Genomic DNA, 16631 nt, shown 5'->3' on the forward strand with positions numbered 1-16631 from the left:
GGAGGTGTGGTGTGGACAGCATGCTGGGTGAGACAGTCTTGTGACTGGAGCCAAGGGGTTGAGTTCTGGCTCAGACCGTCCCCAAATGTATGACTTTGGACAGTGGCCCCGCCTCCTTCACTTTCCAGTAATATATGGAGTGAGGTTGGCTTATGGATGCATGCTGTCATCACATTCAATAGTACAATGCTCTTAGCTTTGCCTGAGAGTCAAAACAACATGGGCTGGCCATGTGTCTCAGTTGGAAGACTAGACCAACTATGCCACCTTAGCATGCATGAAACCCTGGGTTCGATCCCTGCCACCACAAAAGCCAAGTACTGTATTCCCAAGAGATGGAGTCAGAAAGATTAGCCCTTCGACAACATCCTCAGCTACACTGTAACTTTTAGGTCAGCCAGGGATACAGGGATACAGCCACTGTCACAGAAAATACTCAACAGTGGGCCAGAGAGATGGCTCAGTAGTTAGAAAGGCTTGCTGCTCTTCAAGAGGACCAGAGTTTCCAGCACCTAGGGGCTCACTCACAACTGCTTTTGTTTGACTCCCGCCCTGGGGAATCTAATACCTTCTTCTGGCTTTCATGGACACCCTATTACATGCATACAAGCACAGATATACATAAGTAAAAGCAAATCTTTAAAAATCAGAAATAAGTGATTTTTTTTAAAGTTAAAAATAAAACAAATAGGCAGAAATGCATTTCCTCTACGTTCCAGAAAAGACTATTTTACTCTATGTGTATCAAAAGGAAATCCTCTAAATCCAAAGAAGTCACTTTTCTTTTGATTTATTTACTTTATGCATACGAGTACACTGTAGCTGTCTTCAGATACACCAGAAGAGAGCATTGGATCCCATTACAGATAGTTGTGAGCCACCATGTGGTTGCTGGGAATTGAACTTAGGACCTCTGGAAGAGCAGTCAGTGCTCTTAACTGCTGAGCCATCTCTCCAGTCCTCCCCCACCCAAAGAATAGTCTCTTATACCAGATGAATTGAACTTGATTTGTTAAATCCATTATTATTGTTGGGGGAGGGGCACAGAGGTCCAGAAGTCAGAGGACAACTTTTAGGAGTTGACTCTCCTGCCCCCTTTATGTGGGTTACCGGGATGAAACCCAGGTCATTAGGCATGATGTGGAGTGTGGACCGGCTGAGTCATCTCAACAGTCCAGAGTTGAGCCTCATGAAAAATTCAATGTGTTGTTCTTTCTTATTTCCCATGTCATTTGTGCTGCAGGTTAATGAGCATTCACAGAAGTCTGGACAAACATCTGGGAACCAGTCGGTTAAAGATCTGCCTGGTTCCTCCAGTTGTCGAGGAAATGAGATGCCCCTCCCCCACCCTCCTTTTATTTGGTATCATAGCTTCATCTCTACCTGCAATTTGAAAGTTATCCTTAAGCCACACCTTCCCTGTGGAAGGTTACATGTGTGGAGATAATAGCCCTGGCAGTGTCCCCAGGGGGCATACCTGAATTATGTATCAGCTGTGGGAGGCAGCGGGGGTAGGGGGGGAGGTCCCTGGATCTCTGCCCCCACCAGGCCCTGAGCCCTCTGGATATTAGCTGAGGTCTTTAAAGACCCAGCCAGATAGAAAAGGTGAAATCGTTTAGAAACACAGTTAAGTAGCTGACTTTGTTTCCTTGGGATAACATTTCCTGTCAGTTCTGATGCTAGTAAGTTTGTGACCATCTCAAACCAAACCTTGTTTTTCATCAGTCTTAATCAAATAATGATGTTCTTAGGGATCCTGATGGTCAACTGGGGGAGAAGCAAGAGTCCCCTTCATCCTTACCTGGGTCACTGTTTGGGCGTTGACCCAGAACAGTCTAAAAGAGGTTGTTTATAGAACACACTAAAACAACACTCGCTCCATTTTCTGCCCATACTCACCTGCGCTCTATTTTTTAGGCAGCTGAGAGCTCTGGGGGAGGGGGAAGGGTGCCTTTGGCCCCATCCTCAGGGCAGCCCTTTGTCCTCCTGTGACAGTGATCTATTTGTCCAGTATTTCCTGTGAAGGGAAGAGGTACAGTCCTCTGTGGAGGGAGAGATCATGAGTGTCTTCTCTAGTTTGTTTATCCTCAGAGGAGAGAGACATCTTGCAGCCTTCACATTGGTTTTATCCTAGGAGAAAGACAGACCTCTTCCTTCATTTTGGTTATTAGATTCCTACCACATCTTTAAAGAATAAAAGACCCTACTAAGATATATTCCATTTTATTTATTTATATTTTTAATTTATGTGTATGGGCGTTTCCTGCACATGTAAACCCGTGTATACTTGATGTCTGAGGAATGGCTTTGATCCCAGGAACTGGAGTTACAGACAGTTGTGAGCTGCAGTGTGGGTGTTGGGAATCGAACCCAGGTCCACTGGAAGAGTAGCCAGTGCTCTTAACCGCTAGGCCATCTCTCCAGGCCCCTAAGATGGATTTTAGAGTAGACGAAGCCTCCTGGTTCTAAGTCAGAAGAGGCTGCAGAGCATCCCTATCGCTCTGCGTGGATTCTTGCACTGCTAATTTAGGGTTGATAGATAAGCAAAAACAGGGAGATACAGTTATATGTCATTCTTGGCCAAACATGCCACCTTTTAGCACAAGTGTATCCCAAATATTACTCTAGGAATACCTGTAATGTAAATGTTTTCGTTGCTTCCTCAGTGTCTAAATTTAATGGGGGTCGTCTGTATTCTTATTTGCTTCTCTGACAAATCAACTAACCATAGCAATGGCTATACTTTCTAGCTACAGAAAGACTACACTCATTGCGTTCTCACCCAGCCAACAGAGTCTCTAGCTCAGGCTGACCCTCAACTCTCTATGTAGCTGAGGATAGCCTTGAACTTCTGATTCTATCTCTGCCTCCTGAGTCTTAAAATCTCAGGCATGTACCCTGTACCTGGTTTATGTTGGTACTCCTCCAGCCAAACTCTACTTCTCACCTCTTGTTCTTTTTGATCAAGAGAACAGATTCTGGGGCCGGCCTGCCCAGATGGGGAAGTTGACCTGTCTCTTCCTGGCCAGTGTCTCGGAGCAGATTTTAAGTTTTCTTTTCTTAGAGAGAGCTTGCCTAACTAGAATCATGGGATTGCTGTGTATGAACCACATAATGTGTCTGTGTTCATTCAGTTCTGTCACCAATTATGAAGTGTTAGTGACAGTATCATAGATATCTTTCATCTCTGAAACAATTAAGCAATTAAAAAAAAAAACCTCATTACCTCCTTTTCTCTACTATTAAGTCATCTTTATTTTCTAACAGTGGAAGGACTTTCTGGTCAGTAACAAATGAAGTCAAAAGGCAGTCCAGTCATTATGTGTGTGTGTGTGTGTGTGTGTATGTGCGTCAAAATTACATGACATAGCCATGCCCATTTATACTGTCTATATATTCCTAATTTTACATCTCATTGAAGGTCAAAATTGTCACCTGCATTGTGACTTCAGGGATGTCAATGTGTGGTGACACATGTGTCTTAAGAGTGTGAGTTGAGGGAATAGCAGCTGGGTGCTGATTGCCATTCATTCATTATTTCATTTATTCCCATAGCAAGGTTGTTAACTAAGTAGCTCTTGGTTTATCTCCATCCATTAACCACAGCTTAGAGGTGTGATGTTCTGCACAGTCTGGAAAAAGATCTGCAATGACTGGGCTTTCAGTTTTGAGTGAGTGAAGTTATTAAATATGAAGCAAGTAAGAGTAAAATAGTGAAGGGGCATGGGTAGACAGACAGATAAATAGGCAGATGCAAAATAGGTGATAGATAGATACATGGATAGCTAGATAGACAGACAGACATCAAGTCCTCAGAACACCAGCAGAACTCAGCTAGGGAAACCTCCTTCAAGCAGTCAGCTATAGTTCTTGTTTGAGAGACTTCTAGGCAGAGCAGAGGATCTCCTGGGCGAAGCACTCAAGTAAGAACAGATAGCGGCAGACAGAGAAGGCATCACCAAATCGGGGTGCACAGCATCTATCAAAAACTGAACAGGAAGGTGTGGTAGCCAGCTAGAGTTCCCGACTGAGCTTCCTCCCCATGACTAAAGTGTCTGGGGTCTCTTCCCCATGAAAGACACTTTTATATCAATAGTGACCTCTATTGGAAGTAATTTCTCCGCTTGCTACCCTCAGTGGCTCTTTGGCAGTTATCCTCTCCCTTGTCACACTCTATATCACCAATCCACTCTTGGACGCGGGGTCTTAGAGGACACTTGATATAAGCATGCTTGTGTCAGAAGTCAGGATGGGGGACTCAGAGAACCTTCTGGGCTCAAACAACACAGGACAACCTACAGGGCTCGAGGATCCAAGCCATCTGAACCAGCTCCCTGTTATATTTCCCAGTTATAGAAATGACTTCCTGGGAGGAAATCTCACAGTTTTATATCTTTTTCTACTTAGAACTTAGTTTTAATGATCTCTTTGTAAAAAAAAATGAAGATATTTCTAATTCAATGATTAGTTGATCAGTTTTGAGTGGAGCATAGTTGTGCATGCCTGTAGATCCCAGGCATGGGAAGATACAGCAGGAAAATCACATGAATCCAAAAGATGGAGGAGACCAGCCTAAAAGACAGCAAGAGACAGTGCCTCAAAAACAAGAAAAACAACAGAAATCCAATGGCAGGGGTGGGAGTGGAGTTTTTTGTTTTTTGTTTTGAGGGGGGTGTTAGTGATTTTCTTTCCTCCGTGGGAAGAAGATGTTTAATTTGTTTTCTTTGTTCACTGATGGATTCCCAACACCAAAAAGTGCCTGGTGTGTTGTAAACAACCAACAACAACAACAACAAAATAGTTGATTGTTGAACAAAAAAGGGATTGGGCAATCTAATAACTTGGATGCATTAAGATATATAAAGCTGGGTTGGGGAGATAGTCCAGTGGGTAAGAGTGCTTGCTATGTAAGCATGAGGACCTGAGTTCAAATCCCCTAGCATCTGTGAGAAAAGCTTGCTATGGCTGTGCAATCCTGTCACTGTGCAGGGCAGAGATAGGACCTCTGGGGTTAGCTGTCTGCCAGCCTACCTCCAGAGGCAGTTAGAGACCCTGTTTCAAGGGAATAGGCAGAGGGTGATCAAGGAAGGCACCCAACATCCTCCTCTAGCTTCCTTACATGCACAGGCCACGGGTATACACACCCTTACACAAATGTGTGCATGTGATGCACACATACATCATACACCTTCCAGATAGGCACACATACATACACACATAATCTCCTTTAATTAGAAATGATTTCAGACACACATATACAAAGTGAGACTTTTAGGGAAGCTGAGGAGAGAGCTCACTGGGTAAAAGTGTTTGCAAAGTTTGATGACCTGAGTTCGATTCCTGCATAAAATGCTGAATGCAGCCAGACAGTGGTAGCATACACTCAGGAGACAGAGGCAGGAGGATAGCTGTGAGTTCAAGGCCACAGAGCTAATTCCAGGATGGCCAGAGCTACATAAAAGAAAACAAAACCTAGCTGGATGCAAATTCGAAACAAACACAGTAGAAACCACAAGTTATACAGAAAAACTTTAAAATCCTCTTAAAGAAGCCTTCCTAGATCCCCAATAATACCTTTCTTCTCTAAACCTCACCTGTATGAGATTATTATTTTCTTCTCAGATTGTGAATGGGTAAAAATAAATGAGACTTTGAGAATTAGAACCCTTGGTAAAACATTGGTTCTTCTGCTTTCCCCTAAGCTTCAAGGTTCCTATGTATGTATGTATGTATGTATGTATGTATGTATGTGTTTTTCAAGACAGGATTTCTCTGCATAGCCCTGGCTGTCCTAGAACTCACTCTATAGACCATGCTGGCCTCCAACTCAGAGAGCCTGCTTCGGTCTCCAGAATGCTGGGGTTAAAGGTATGAGCCAGCACCTTCCAGTCTTCCTCTGTTTGTTAAATGGAGAAGAAAACATGCCTAATCTACCCCAGTGGTACAAATTTCGATACATCTCATTTCAGGAGAAGGATGCAAACTGCCTGGGTTGTGCCGTGCAAGGTTCTATTCTCTGTCTGTTAGATCCTGCCTTCTACATTACTAGACTAAAAAGAATGTGCTTTAGTTTATAACAATTCTTCTTGTAGCACCTTGATAATGAGCCTCATTACTGTTCCCGGGGAGGAGTAAGACTTGAGCTAATTGAATAACTGCATTTTCCTTTGTGGTGTTTACAAAGTGTGTGTGCTCGCTTCCCTTCCGGCAGCTCACTGAATGCTCTGTAACATCTGTTTATTGACTTTGAAAAACATGTTTCTATCAAGATGAATGGACCTTAACCAGGTTGAAATTCAGACATATATAGGCTCTGTATTAATCTCTGTCAACCCATTCAAGCAAATGCCATATTTTGGAGAAAAAGAAATTGAAATGTACCAAGGAGCGGTAAGTTATGTAATCAATACATTGCTGTAGTGTTTAGGGATTTTATCATTTATAAATAGTTTTCTTAAAGTTAGCAATACATTTGTGTTTTCTTATGAATTATTTATTGTGGAAGGTCAAGTGATATTGTTTTTTTTGTTTTTTTTTTTTAACAACGGATGCTGATCTTTAGCATGTAGCTCAAAGAAGTATAGATTATCTAATGTGTGGGTTAATTTCCATATAGAATTAATTAAGTGGGCTGTTGAATCCAGAGTTTGGGGTGGTCTTCTGGCTTCCATGTGTGCTTCAAAGTTGTAAGTAATAAACAGAATCACAGTGGGAGCTATGGATGTGTGGAAGCACGAGGGCCTGAGGTCATGTCCCAGAACCAGGGTCAGAATGCAGTGCATAGCAGTATACACTTGTAACCTCAGCCCTGAGGAGATGCAGACTGGAGGGTCCCTGAGACTGGCTGGCCAGTCCAGCCTAGTGATGCGCTCCAGGCCGCGAGGGACCCCAGAAGAGTTGAACTCCATTCCTGAGGGTAACACCCTAAGTTGTCTCTCCTCTGTCCTCCACATGACAGTAGGCATAAAAAACACATACTTTAAAAAAAAAACAGTCATAGGTAAAAATAAATAAGATGCCAGGAGCTTTGAGAATTAGAACCCTCCATAAGCCTTGGCCATGGCTTGAAAATGAGTCTCCTTACTTCATCTACTAATATGATTGATCTCTGTTCAAACCCACTCCATAGTCATTTTATCTGTGAATTAGAAGTATAACCAGCAATCCTTCCTAAGGTGTCTTATCCCAGTTCATCACACTCCTTGGCCCTAGACCTCTGCATCTTCCTTCCCTTCCTCACAGCAGAAGCACAAGGGCTTTTATTAATCCCAGCCCCTGAAAGCCAAACAAAAGCCCACACAAATCCATCAGTTGAAGTGGAAGGCAACTTACCCACAGCAAGTGCACTCCCCATTGTTGCCAGATGAATGCTGCTGGTAGCCGGAGCCCAAGGAGGCTGCCACGAGAGAGATCTTTGATAATGCTGCTTTTATCGGGAGCCGGCACAAGGACACACTGTCAGCAGAGTTCCGGGCCCTGTCCTGGTACCCCAGTCCACAATCCTGAGGCAGCTGGCATGGAGCTGGCCTGACACTCCATGAAATGAATCAGTTAACAGTAAGGTTCCACCGTGAAGAGCTGAGACACATAGAATACACACACACACACACACATGCACACATGCATGCACACACACATGTACACCCATGTTTCTAGACCTCTGAAGAGCCACTGTGTGCCAACTCCCTTTATGTTGTTTATTTTTTCAAGAGTTTTTTGTATAGAAATGCTTTTTTTTAAATCTTTTTTTTAGTCCTTTTTTTTAAGATTTATTTATTATAAGTACACTGTAGCTGTCTTCAGATACCCCAAAAGAGGGTGTCAAATCTCATTATGGATGGTTGTGAGCCACCATGTGGTTGGTGGGATTTGAACTCATGACCCTCGGAAGAGCAGTCGGTGCTCTTAACCGCTGAGCCATCTCTCCAGCCCCCCCCCCCTTTTTTTAATCTTTATTTTCAGCTGGACAGTGGTGGCACATGCTTTTAATTTCAGCACTTGGGAGACAGAGGCAGGTGGATCTCTGTGTGTTCGAGGCCAGCCTGGTCTACAGAGCTAGTTCCAGAACATCTAGGGCTACACAGTGAAACCCTGTCTCCCCATCTCCCTCAAAAAACAATATTTATTTTCATCATTACTCATGGTAACAGTTATACAGTTGGATTTTACTGAGTATTATATACTGTACTCATACAATACAGTCCATATGAATCCTGTGTCATATTATCTATCCTATTTTACAGAGGAGGAAACTGCTGTCCAGGGAGCAGTTATACGATCTCGCTCTAGTCTTGACTTTGGGAGTCTTGGTTGAGAGATAGGAGACTCAGAGGAGATGACCACTCTCTAGTTCCTAGACATGTAGCTCAGAGGTGTAGTGAAAGAGTAGATGGGAAACCTGGCTGGTTGTATAGGACTCCTGAGATGGGTCTGTAGCTCTGTTGCCTATTACGTACAGCATTCTGGATTCCACCCTAACCCTGAATATACCAGGCGTGGGATTCATGAGACCTTGTCTGGGGGATAGAAAGTGTAAGAGACCCTCAAAAGCCAAGGGTATAGCTTTCATTAAGCAGTTTTGGAGCTTGAGTAGGGAAAGGCTCGTGTCCTAGTCAGGGTTACTATTGCTGTGATAAACATCATGGCCAAAAGCAAGTTGGGTAGGAAAAGGCTTATCTGACTTACACTTCCACATTGCTGTCCATCCTTGAAGGAAGTCAGGACAGGAACTCCAGCAAGCTTGGAACCTGGAGGCAGGAGCTGATGCAGAGGCCATGGAGGGATGCTGCTTCCTAGCTTGCTCCCCATGGCTTGCTGAGTATGGTCTCTTATAGAACCTAGGGATGACCCCACCCACAATGAGTTGGGCCATCAATCATTAATAAGCAAAATGATCTACCAGTTTGTGGCTCAGTCTTCTGGAGGCGGTTTCTCAGTTGGAGTTCCCTCCTCTCAGATGACTCTAGCCTGTGTCAAGCTGACATAGAACTGGCCAGCACAGTTTGTCTCCTCATTTCCCTCCCCTACTCAGCATTCTCTCCACTCCACCTCCTTCTGATCTCCACCTTCCTTTCTTCCTTACAATGTTCTACTTACCCGTTTCCAAAGAGGCATTAAACAGAGCCCTGATGCCAGGGATCCCTGTAGAAGAAACTTATCCAAGACCATGCCCTGAGGTCCCAGCAGGCCTGCCCCTGTCACCAGGAAGGCAGGCTTAACATACACCTTGCCCCCTGTCAGTTCTGTGTTCCCTTCCACTCTCACTAGGTAGTTCCCTGTGGATGGGGGACCAGCCACTGTGGGAAATACTGGGTCTAGGGCTCCCGAGTGCTTTGCTTAAACCCAGTGTCTCACTCTCTCTGCTGTATTCCCTTTCACCATTGAGGTCTGGTCTTTAGAGCTTGGCAGTAAGTAGCAATTTCTCAGCCAGCCCCCTTCAGTCCATCCCTATGTAAGACATCCCTCTGTAAGCAAGTTTTTTTCTTATGTTTCTGTATGACTTTATCTTGTAAAATTACTGTCCTGTCCATCTTCTTACTCACCCCTGTGGGACCCTCAGAGACAGGGCAGTGTGTCACCTGGTACTTGGTTCAACAGCCTCAAATCTAGCAAGCCTTATTTTCTCCTCTCCCAGCTACAGGAAGTGTTTGTATTTGTGTTTGCTTTGCTTTGTTTATTTGTGTACGGTGTGTGTGAGGATGGCAGAGAACAACTTGCATCCATGTGGGTCCCAAGGATCAAACTCTAGTCAACCAGTTAAGTGGCAATTGGCAAGTGCCTTTATTCAATGAGCCACTTCACCATCCCCGACTGTTTAGAGATCAAGTCTCATGTCCAGCACAAGGTCACCTTAAACTCATTATACAGTGAATAATCACTGTGAACTCCTGTAAATTTTGGGATTACAAGTATATGCCTATCCATTAATTTTTGAGGTAGTGAAAGTGAGTGCCTAACAACTGAATAAATGGGCTGGAGTCAGAATGAGCCTCTTAGAGATGGGCCATGATTTGATCGATGGACTTTTTTTAAATATGTGTGAGCATCTGCCTGCATGTATGTCTGGACACCACCCTTGTGCATGCAGTGCCCGAAGAGGCCAAAGGAGGGCATCAGACACCCTGGAAGTGGAGTTACCATGTGGGTGCTGGAGTTACCCTACTGAACCTGGGTCCTCCCTGGAAGAGAAGCCAATGTACTTAATCACTGAGCTGTCTGTCTTTCTAGTCCCTAATTTTAAATCTGTAAGTAGTTAAAAACCCTTTCCCCACACCTAGGAGACTCTTAGTGTAGTTTGTCAGCTCCAGCCTTCCCCTTTTAGAAAAGAAACAAACTAGCCAAACCAGTTTATCTCTGAGAGGAACCACCACGCCTCTTGCTGTCTTCTTTTGAAAGTTTTCCTCCTCATCCATACATATACCCTTCAATCCCCAATGAGATCCGAGGGTGGCAACTTGCCTTTTCGAGAAGAATAATCCTGTGGGCATTTAGAGTTCTGATCAAAGTGAGACCCAGGGTCTTGGCAGGCCCTTTTCTGACAAATATCAGAATGCCCGTCAGTTGCCAAATGTGTCCAGAATTTGAAAGCAGAATGTCCTTGCAGAGGCATGCCTGTGTAGATGGGTGGTGCACCTGGGTCATGTCTGAAGGCTGAATCACGGGCATGCCTATGGAAAAATCCTTCCAAACTCCACCTTTGCTTCCCCAGGGTGTATCAAGCCATAACCAAGGACATTTTTATGAATCATTAAGTCATGAAACCTTTGCCTGTAAATGCTCTAGACGCTGGCACTGTGTGCCACACTGTCATCGGTTGTTCCACGCAAAGAAACTCACTGTGGTTTTGGTTTCTGTTTTTGCTTTTCTAGGCACAGTACGAGAACCCACCTCATATCTATGCCCTTGCTGACAGTATGTACAGAAACATGATCATCGACAGAGAGAACCAGTGTGTCATCATCAGGTAGGAGAAGAGCCCAGGTCAGCCAGCCTCCAGCCCTGAGCTATCAGAGCAGCCCTGATATTTGAGGTCACTCAGCATGTTTGAGGAGCCTGCAGGAGCTGTATGGTTTACTTTATAATTGTCCCTTGTCTAATGCCAGAGCATAAACTTTCAGGGGAGGAGCTCCTCAGGCCCCACCCTTCCTTGAGTCATTAGTTAATGATTGTTGGGGGAGGGGATGAGTTTTCAGTGGTATAGCCACTGATAAATTGTGGTGTTCTCGCAAATCTACAATGGTAACAGAACTCACCCACTCACTGAAAGTAAAGAAACAAAGAAATACATGACTTGTAGAAGAGGAACTAATTGGAGATAGGAGTGACTTCAGAAGTGAGAGGCTGTGCTGGCTATTTTGTATCAATTTGACAGACTTCCTCGGGGTTCTAGAGATGGACTGCAGGCCATGTTGCATGTACTTCACTGACTGAGCTCTCTTCCCGGCTCAAGAGAATTCTTATCACACCTTAAAAAAGTTTGGGAGCCTGTGCTTAACATGTCCAAGACTCAAGGTTTGGTTCCCAGAATTGCTGCACACACACACACACACACACACACACACACACACACACAAAGAACCTTTGTATTATCTGATCTGCTCCATATCCCAACGCTGGAACTGAATTACACATTCTTTGTTGCAGCTGGTTTGTTAGCATTTAGAATCCAAACAAAGCCCACACATCGCCCCTGGTTGCTGTGTCTCTCACATCTCTAGTCGCTAAGTAATCTCCTTCATTCTCTGTTTTTCTTGGCATTCATTTATTAAAGAGGAGGGTTGTAGGCCCTTCCAGGCACTGGCTGACTGTATCCTGTGATGATGCTGACTACTCCCACCATGCTCTTTATTTCCTGTTGTTATAGTTACTTGTCTCCTTGCTGCACAAAATACCTGGCAATAGTAATTTACGGGTTGAAATTTGGAGGTCACTTACACCAAAAGCATAGTAGTCGCATGTCACTTTTTATCTGAAGTTTTACCTTGGCTCACAGTTTTAGGGTACAGTAAGGACATGAGGGGTCTGGTCACATTGCATCTACAGTAGGGCAAGAGGGAGATAGATGCTGGTGCTCAGCTAGCTTTCTCTTTTTATTCAGTCCAAAACCTCAGGCTGTGGGGTGGTTAAGCCCACATCCAGGGTAGGTCTTCCTGCCTTAATTAATCCAATCTAGAAACTTCTTCATGGGCATAGCCAGAGAATGACCACATGTATACATTGATAGTATGTCTCAAAGCATGGCCAGATGCAAATTCATTTTTTACAAAAACATGTCATGCAATGAACATCATTCCCATTGTCCTCTCTCTGTGCCATGTTCAGAGTGTCAACCAACCCATCCACTCTCAATTCTTATCTTCATGACCATTCCTCAAAGTTATTTTCTCATTCTGTTATTTCTTTTACATGTGAAAGTTGGACTTTTTTTTTTATTTCATCTTAAAATATAATCTTTATGGGAAAACTGGATAAAATGCCTACTCATTGTCGTTTCTTCTTGCTTTTTCAAAGTAATGAGTTGTTGCCCTGGCAACTTCTGAAGGTAGCATGTATTTATTTTCAGTATCACTTCCAACTAGTGAATTTAAACTAGCCTACCTGTTTACATTGCAGCTATTTCTTTAGTGTCTCAGATAATCCCCCATCTGCCAGTGAGGGCCCCTTGTCCTGGCCTCTGTGTCCCTGACACATCTCTGATTATTTTCTTGTGGCAAATGGTCCAAGCTTATCTTGTTTATGTCATCCTGAGACCTGGAACTGGCCCTTTCCCCAAGGGGTCTTTGTTCAATGGAATGGGACACGATCTTGAGACACCACGGATTCTGACACCAGCTGTCAGTGTTTCTATTCTCTGCAGTGGACTAAGCTAAGGAATTTGAATTAAAATAAAAAAAAAAAAATCAATGAGGCTTGTTTTTAAAGTTATAGAGGGGTTATAGAGGGCTGTTTGTTTTAATTTATTATTATTATAACTATTCTGTGTATATGAGTATTTTGTTTAAAATCTATATTTGTATACCATATGCACAGATTGTACATGTTTAAAATATCTTTGACTTGATGTCTATAACCTGTCTACTACAAAGATATTGGTCCCTAATGACTTAAATAAAATTATTTGCCTTATACTGTATGCATTATATTTGTATATGCATATATCTACATACACATATATATTTAAAATAATACTAATATTATTATAACCCCAACAATAATAATGCCACTTGGTAGCAATACTGAATTCATTTTAAAATTTACTTTTGTTCTTCTGATCTATATATTCAACATTTACAGCCAAAATATTAGAGTTTAAAAGTTCATTCATTTTTATTTTATGTGTCTTAAGTATTTTGCCTGTGTGCATGTCTATGTACCATATGTATGTCTGGTCCCCATGGAGACCAGAAGAGGGCATCGGATCCCCTGGGACTGGAGTGATCCCCTGGGACTGGAGTTATAGATGGTTGTGAGAAAACATGTGGGTGCTGGGGATAGAAGCCAGGACCTCTGCAAGAGCAGCAAGCACTCCTAACTGCTGAGCCATCGTCCCAGCCCCCAAATACTGGATTTTAAAAAGTCAGCTACTTTAATATTTTCTGCCATCAGAGTTCTTTACACTCTTATTTTAATGGTTTAAGAGTGTAAATGTTACACTTATTGTTGACTTATTTTGTTTCTTTGAGGAGGGGTCTCGCTGCGTAGCCCACGCTGGGTCAAGCCTCCCAAGTGCTTCTAAGTGGTGAGATTACAGCTGCAAGCCATCACACCTGACTTAAGATCTGAGAATTTGGTTTTCTCTTACCACCCTCTAAAACATTTACATGGTAGCAAAATAAAAACAGTAAAGCAAGATAAGAGAAGCATTTTGAGGTAAATGCAGGTCCCTGGGGCTTCACAATGAAGAGAGATTTAATGATATTTTACTCCATGTGTCTGGAGGAAAAAGAAAATCTTTGTGTTAGTGTCTCTGGGACCATTATCCCAACCAGGGAACTAGCACTTCTCCCTCATTCTCCAGTGTCTCTAAAGCCCAGAGCTCTGTGTTCAGTCTCTCTGTGGTTGCTAACTTGTTCCTTCCTGGTGGCTTGTGCAAATCGAGGGAGGATTCTGAATTTATTTTTATCTTGCCACAGCTCCCCTATGACCAGCTTTTATTTTTTTCCCACCAAGACATTGACTTTCTGGTTCATTTTGCTCCTGCTAGCTGCTGGCCACCCCACCTTCCATGGGCTATGCATGCATTCTCCCTGTGGTCTGCCTACAGCGTCCCTTGCTGTAGGGTCTTTTGAGAGCCACACCAGTTCTCCTGGGGGCATCTTCTGGATTTGTCTGACTGATTCCTCATGTTCTTGGTGTGCTTGTGCCTTCAACTGTCTTCTAGAAGCTGAAGGTTAGATATGGACTGTAGATTCGATGCGGTTAGACCCCTTCAGAGGGATGCCTAGGGAAGGATGACTTTGCTCGAGTAACAGGAAATGCTTTTGTGTGACATCAATTTGAAGTCACTGGAGAGGCAGGATTGCATTTAATGAAAGAATTCTGATTGAGTTTTCTGGTAGATCCTGGTGTTTCTTCTCCTTTCTTAGTCCGCTCCTCTTCTGGGTGTTTCCTGGGAAGGAAGAGATTGGATTTGTTACTCAAGAGCTTGTGGTTTCACTAGCTCAGGCCTCTTCTACCCTCAGATCCCCTGCCATCTTGATTCATATACCCAATGTGGAACCTCTGACCACTTCCAAGTTCCATCTTTGAGGCTGTTTAGATGAGGTACACTTTAATTTAGAAGATGGTAAAACAAAGAGGCAAAATTTAGGATAAGATGGCCCTGACAAGATGGCCTTCCCTTCTCTCTGGCTATAGTCAGTTCTCCCTGTCAGGCCCAAACATTCATGAGAACTTCCTTTGCTGCCTGTGTTTACAGTTTTATTGTAGCGACAGAATACAAAGCTGTATGGAAGAGTCAGCATTATCAGATGAGGTGGTGGGGAGCGTCCACACGTAAGGCTTGCATTCATGGAAGGTGTATTCTAAGAAGCATGGATGGCATGAGCCCCTCCAAAGGGTGTGTGTGATAATGACTCATGGACAATCAGGAATATCTGCTTAAGGTCTACACAAGGTCTCTTAAGGCCTACTTAAGGTCTCTAAGGTCTAGAGTTTTTATCCAGGCTTCATCCCATATACCTACAAGGCTCCTACTTGATTTCAGGTTCCTACTTAGAGACTCAGTCCATGCCTTTTACCTCTACTTCCTCTGAAGATCAGAGGTTCTGTTGTGTGCTGCAAAGTATATGCCATAAATTACATTAGACAGTTTGGTGGCCTCGTCCCCTAGGCAATCAAAGAGGGACCTAAGAGAAAGAATGTTGGAGGGGCCTTGACTTCATTCCCCAAATACAGAGACCAAATGCCCAACCTCTCTTGAGTTTATTCTTCAGTATGCAGGTTCCTTTGCTCCCAAAAGTTACTCACCAGCTCCTGTAACCTCAACAACTCACCAGGCTCCTCTCTAGGCTTCAGTTTCTTCTCCTAATAGTGAATTGATGGAGCCAAGAAGTCCTGAGTTTTCCTGACTTTGAAACTCTTTATTGTAAGTCACACATCATTGGCTAGCAGCCTCCCAGTTGACCAAACCCCCAGCCCTGATCTTGATTTCCTGTTGAGAAGGAAGATGTTCCTGGACATTCTGTAATCTCTTTTTTTATCCCTGGGCTTGTGTGGAGCCCAGGGCTCTGTCATCCATCTTCATTTTTTTATTTCCCTATGGTCTGTTTCTACGTTATAAACACATAGCTTTTGTGCCGTAGTATAAAATTGGTTGATTGGGTGATGACAGGCTGGGGAGCCGCCAGGTAAAGCAATGTCCTGAAGGTGTCTGCACAGGGTTGTGAAATCACAAAAGACCATTCACAAAGATGGCACCCTTTATTAGTGGAAAGAAGATGAGATCTTTAGGGATCCAGAAACTGAGTACTGGGATGAGGGGCTGAACTGAGTTAAGATGGCAGGCATGACATTTAATAAGCCTGAGAAGGAGCACAGGAACTGACAAGCTAGTGTGGGCTCCAGGCAACTACAGGAAGGTTCCACATAACAGGCAGTCATACGCAACGGAAGGCTTAGGAGTCTCCCTCAAGCCTGGTCACCAAGCAGCCCACATCTACTTGGTTCAGATATCATCCATTCTCCAGAATCCATATCTGGATTTGTGTGTTAGAACCATATCTGGGATTTTTTTGGATGTCAAGAGACAGTTATGCATATCTTTTTGGTCAACTCTTTGTAGTGTGCTTTAAAAAGGGAAGAAGAACCAAGAAGTTTCTAACAGCATTCCCTGTCACCTCTGCGTCACCAGACTAGCTCTTGGCAGTGTGTTCACATATGGTTCTGAAGTTTGCCCCTTAGCCTTTATGGACACATACTAGACCTTGGAGAACATTTCTGTGGCACATTAACACCAACCATGAGTTCCTGTCCCTCTGGGCCTCATGAGCCGATGAGACCTTAGCATATTTAAGAACGCAGAGTTGGGCAGTGGTGGCGCATACCTTTAATCTTAGCACTTGAGAGGCAGAGGCAGGTGGATTTCTGAGTTTGAGGCCAGCCTGGCCTACAGAGTAAGTTCCAGGACAGCC

At 43.6% G+C, this 16631-nt stretch overlaps 1 protein-coding gene across 1 annotated transcript in view; it reads left to right on the forward strand.

Annotated features, from left to right (window-relative positions):
- Myo1e (myosin IE) overlaps window positions 1–16631 on the forward strand; it is a 197290-nt gene that overhangs the window by 84544 nt on the left and 96115 nt on the right. Inside the window, exons 3-4 of the mRNA XM_031345151.1 lie at window positions 6301–6390; window positions 10869–10963. Coding sequence (XP_031201011.1) covers window positions 6301–6390; window positions 10869–10963 — 185 coding nt within the window. The remainder of the gene's footprint in view (window positions 1–6300; window positions 6391–10868; window positions 10964–16631) is intronic.

This window comes from Mastomys coucha, unplaced genomic scaffold, assembly GCF_008632895.1.
Source record: "Mastomys coucha isolate ucsf_1 unplaced genomic scaffold, UCSF_Mcou_1 pScaffold23, whole genome shotgun sequence".
Classification (NCBI taxonomy): domain Eukaryota; kingdom Metazoa; phylum Chordata; class Mammalia; order Rodentia; family Muridae; genus Mastomys; species Mastomys coucha.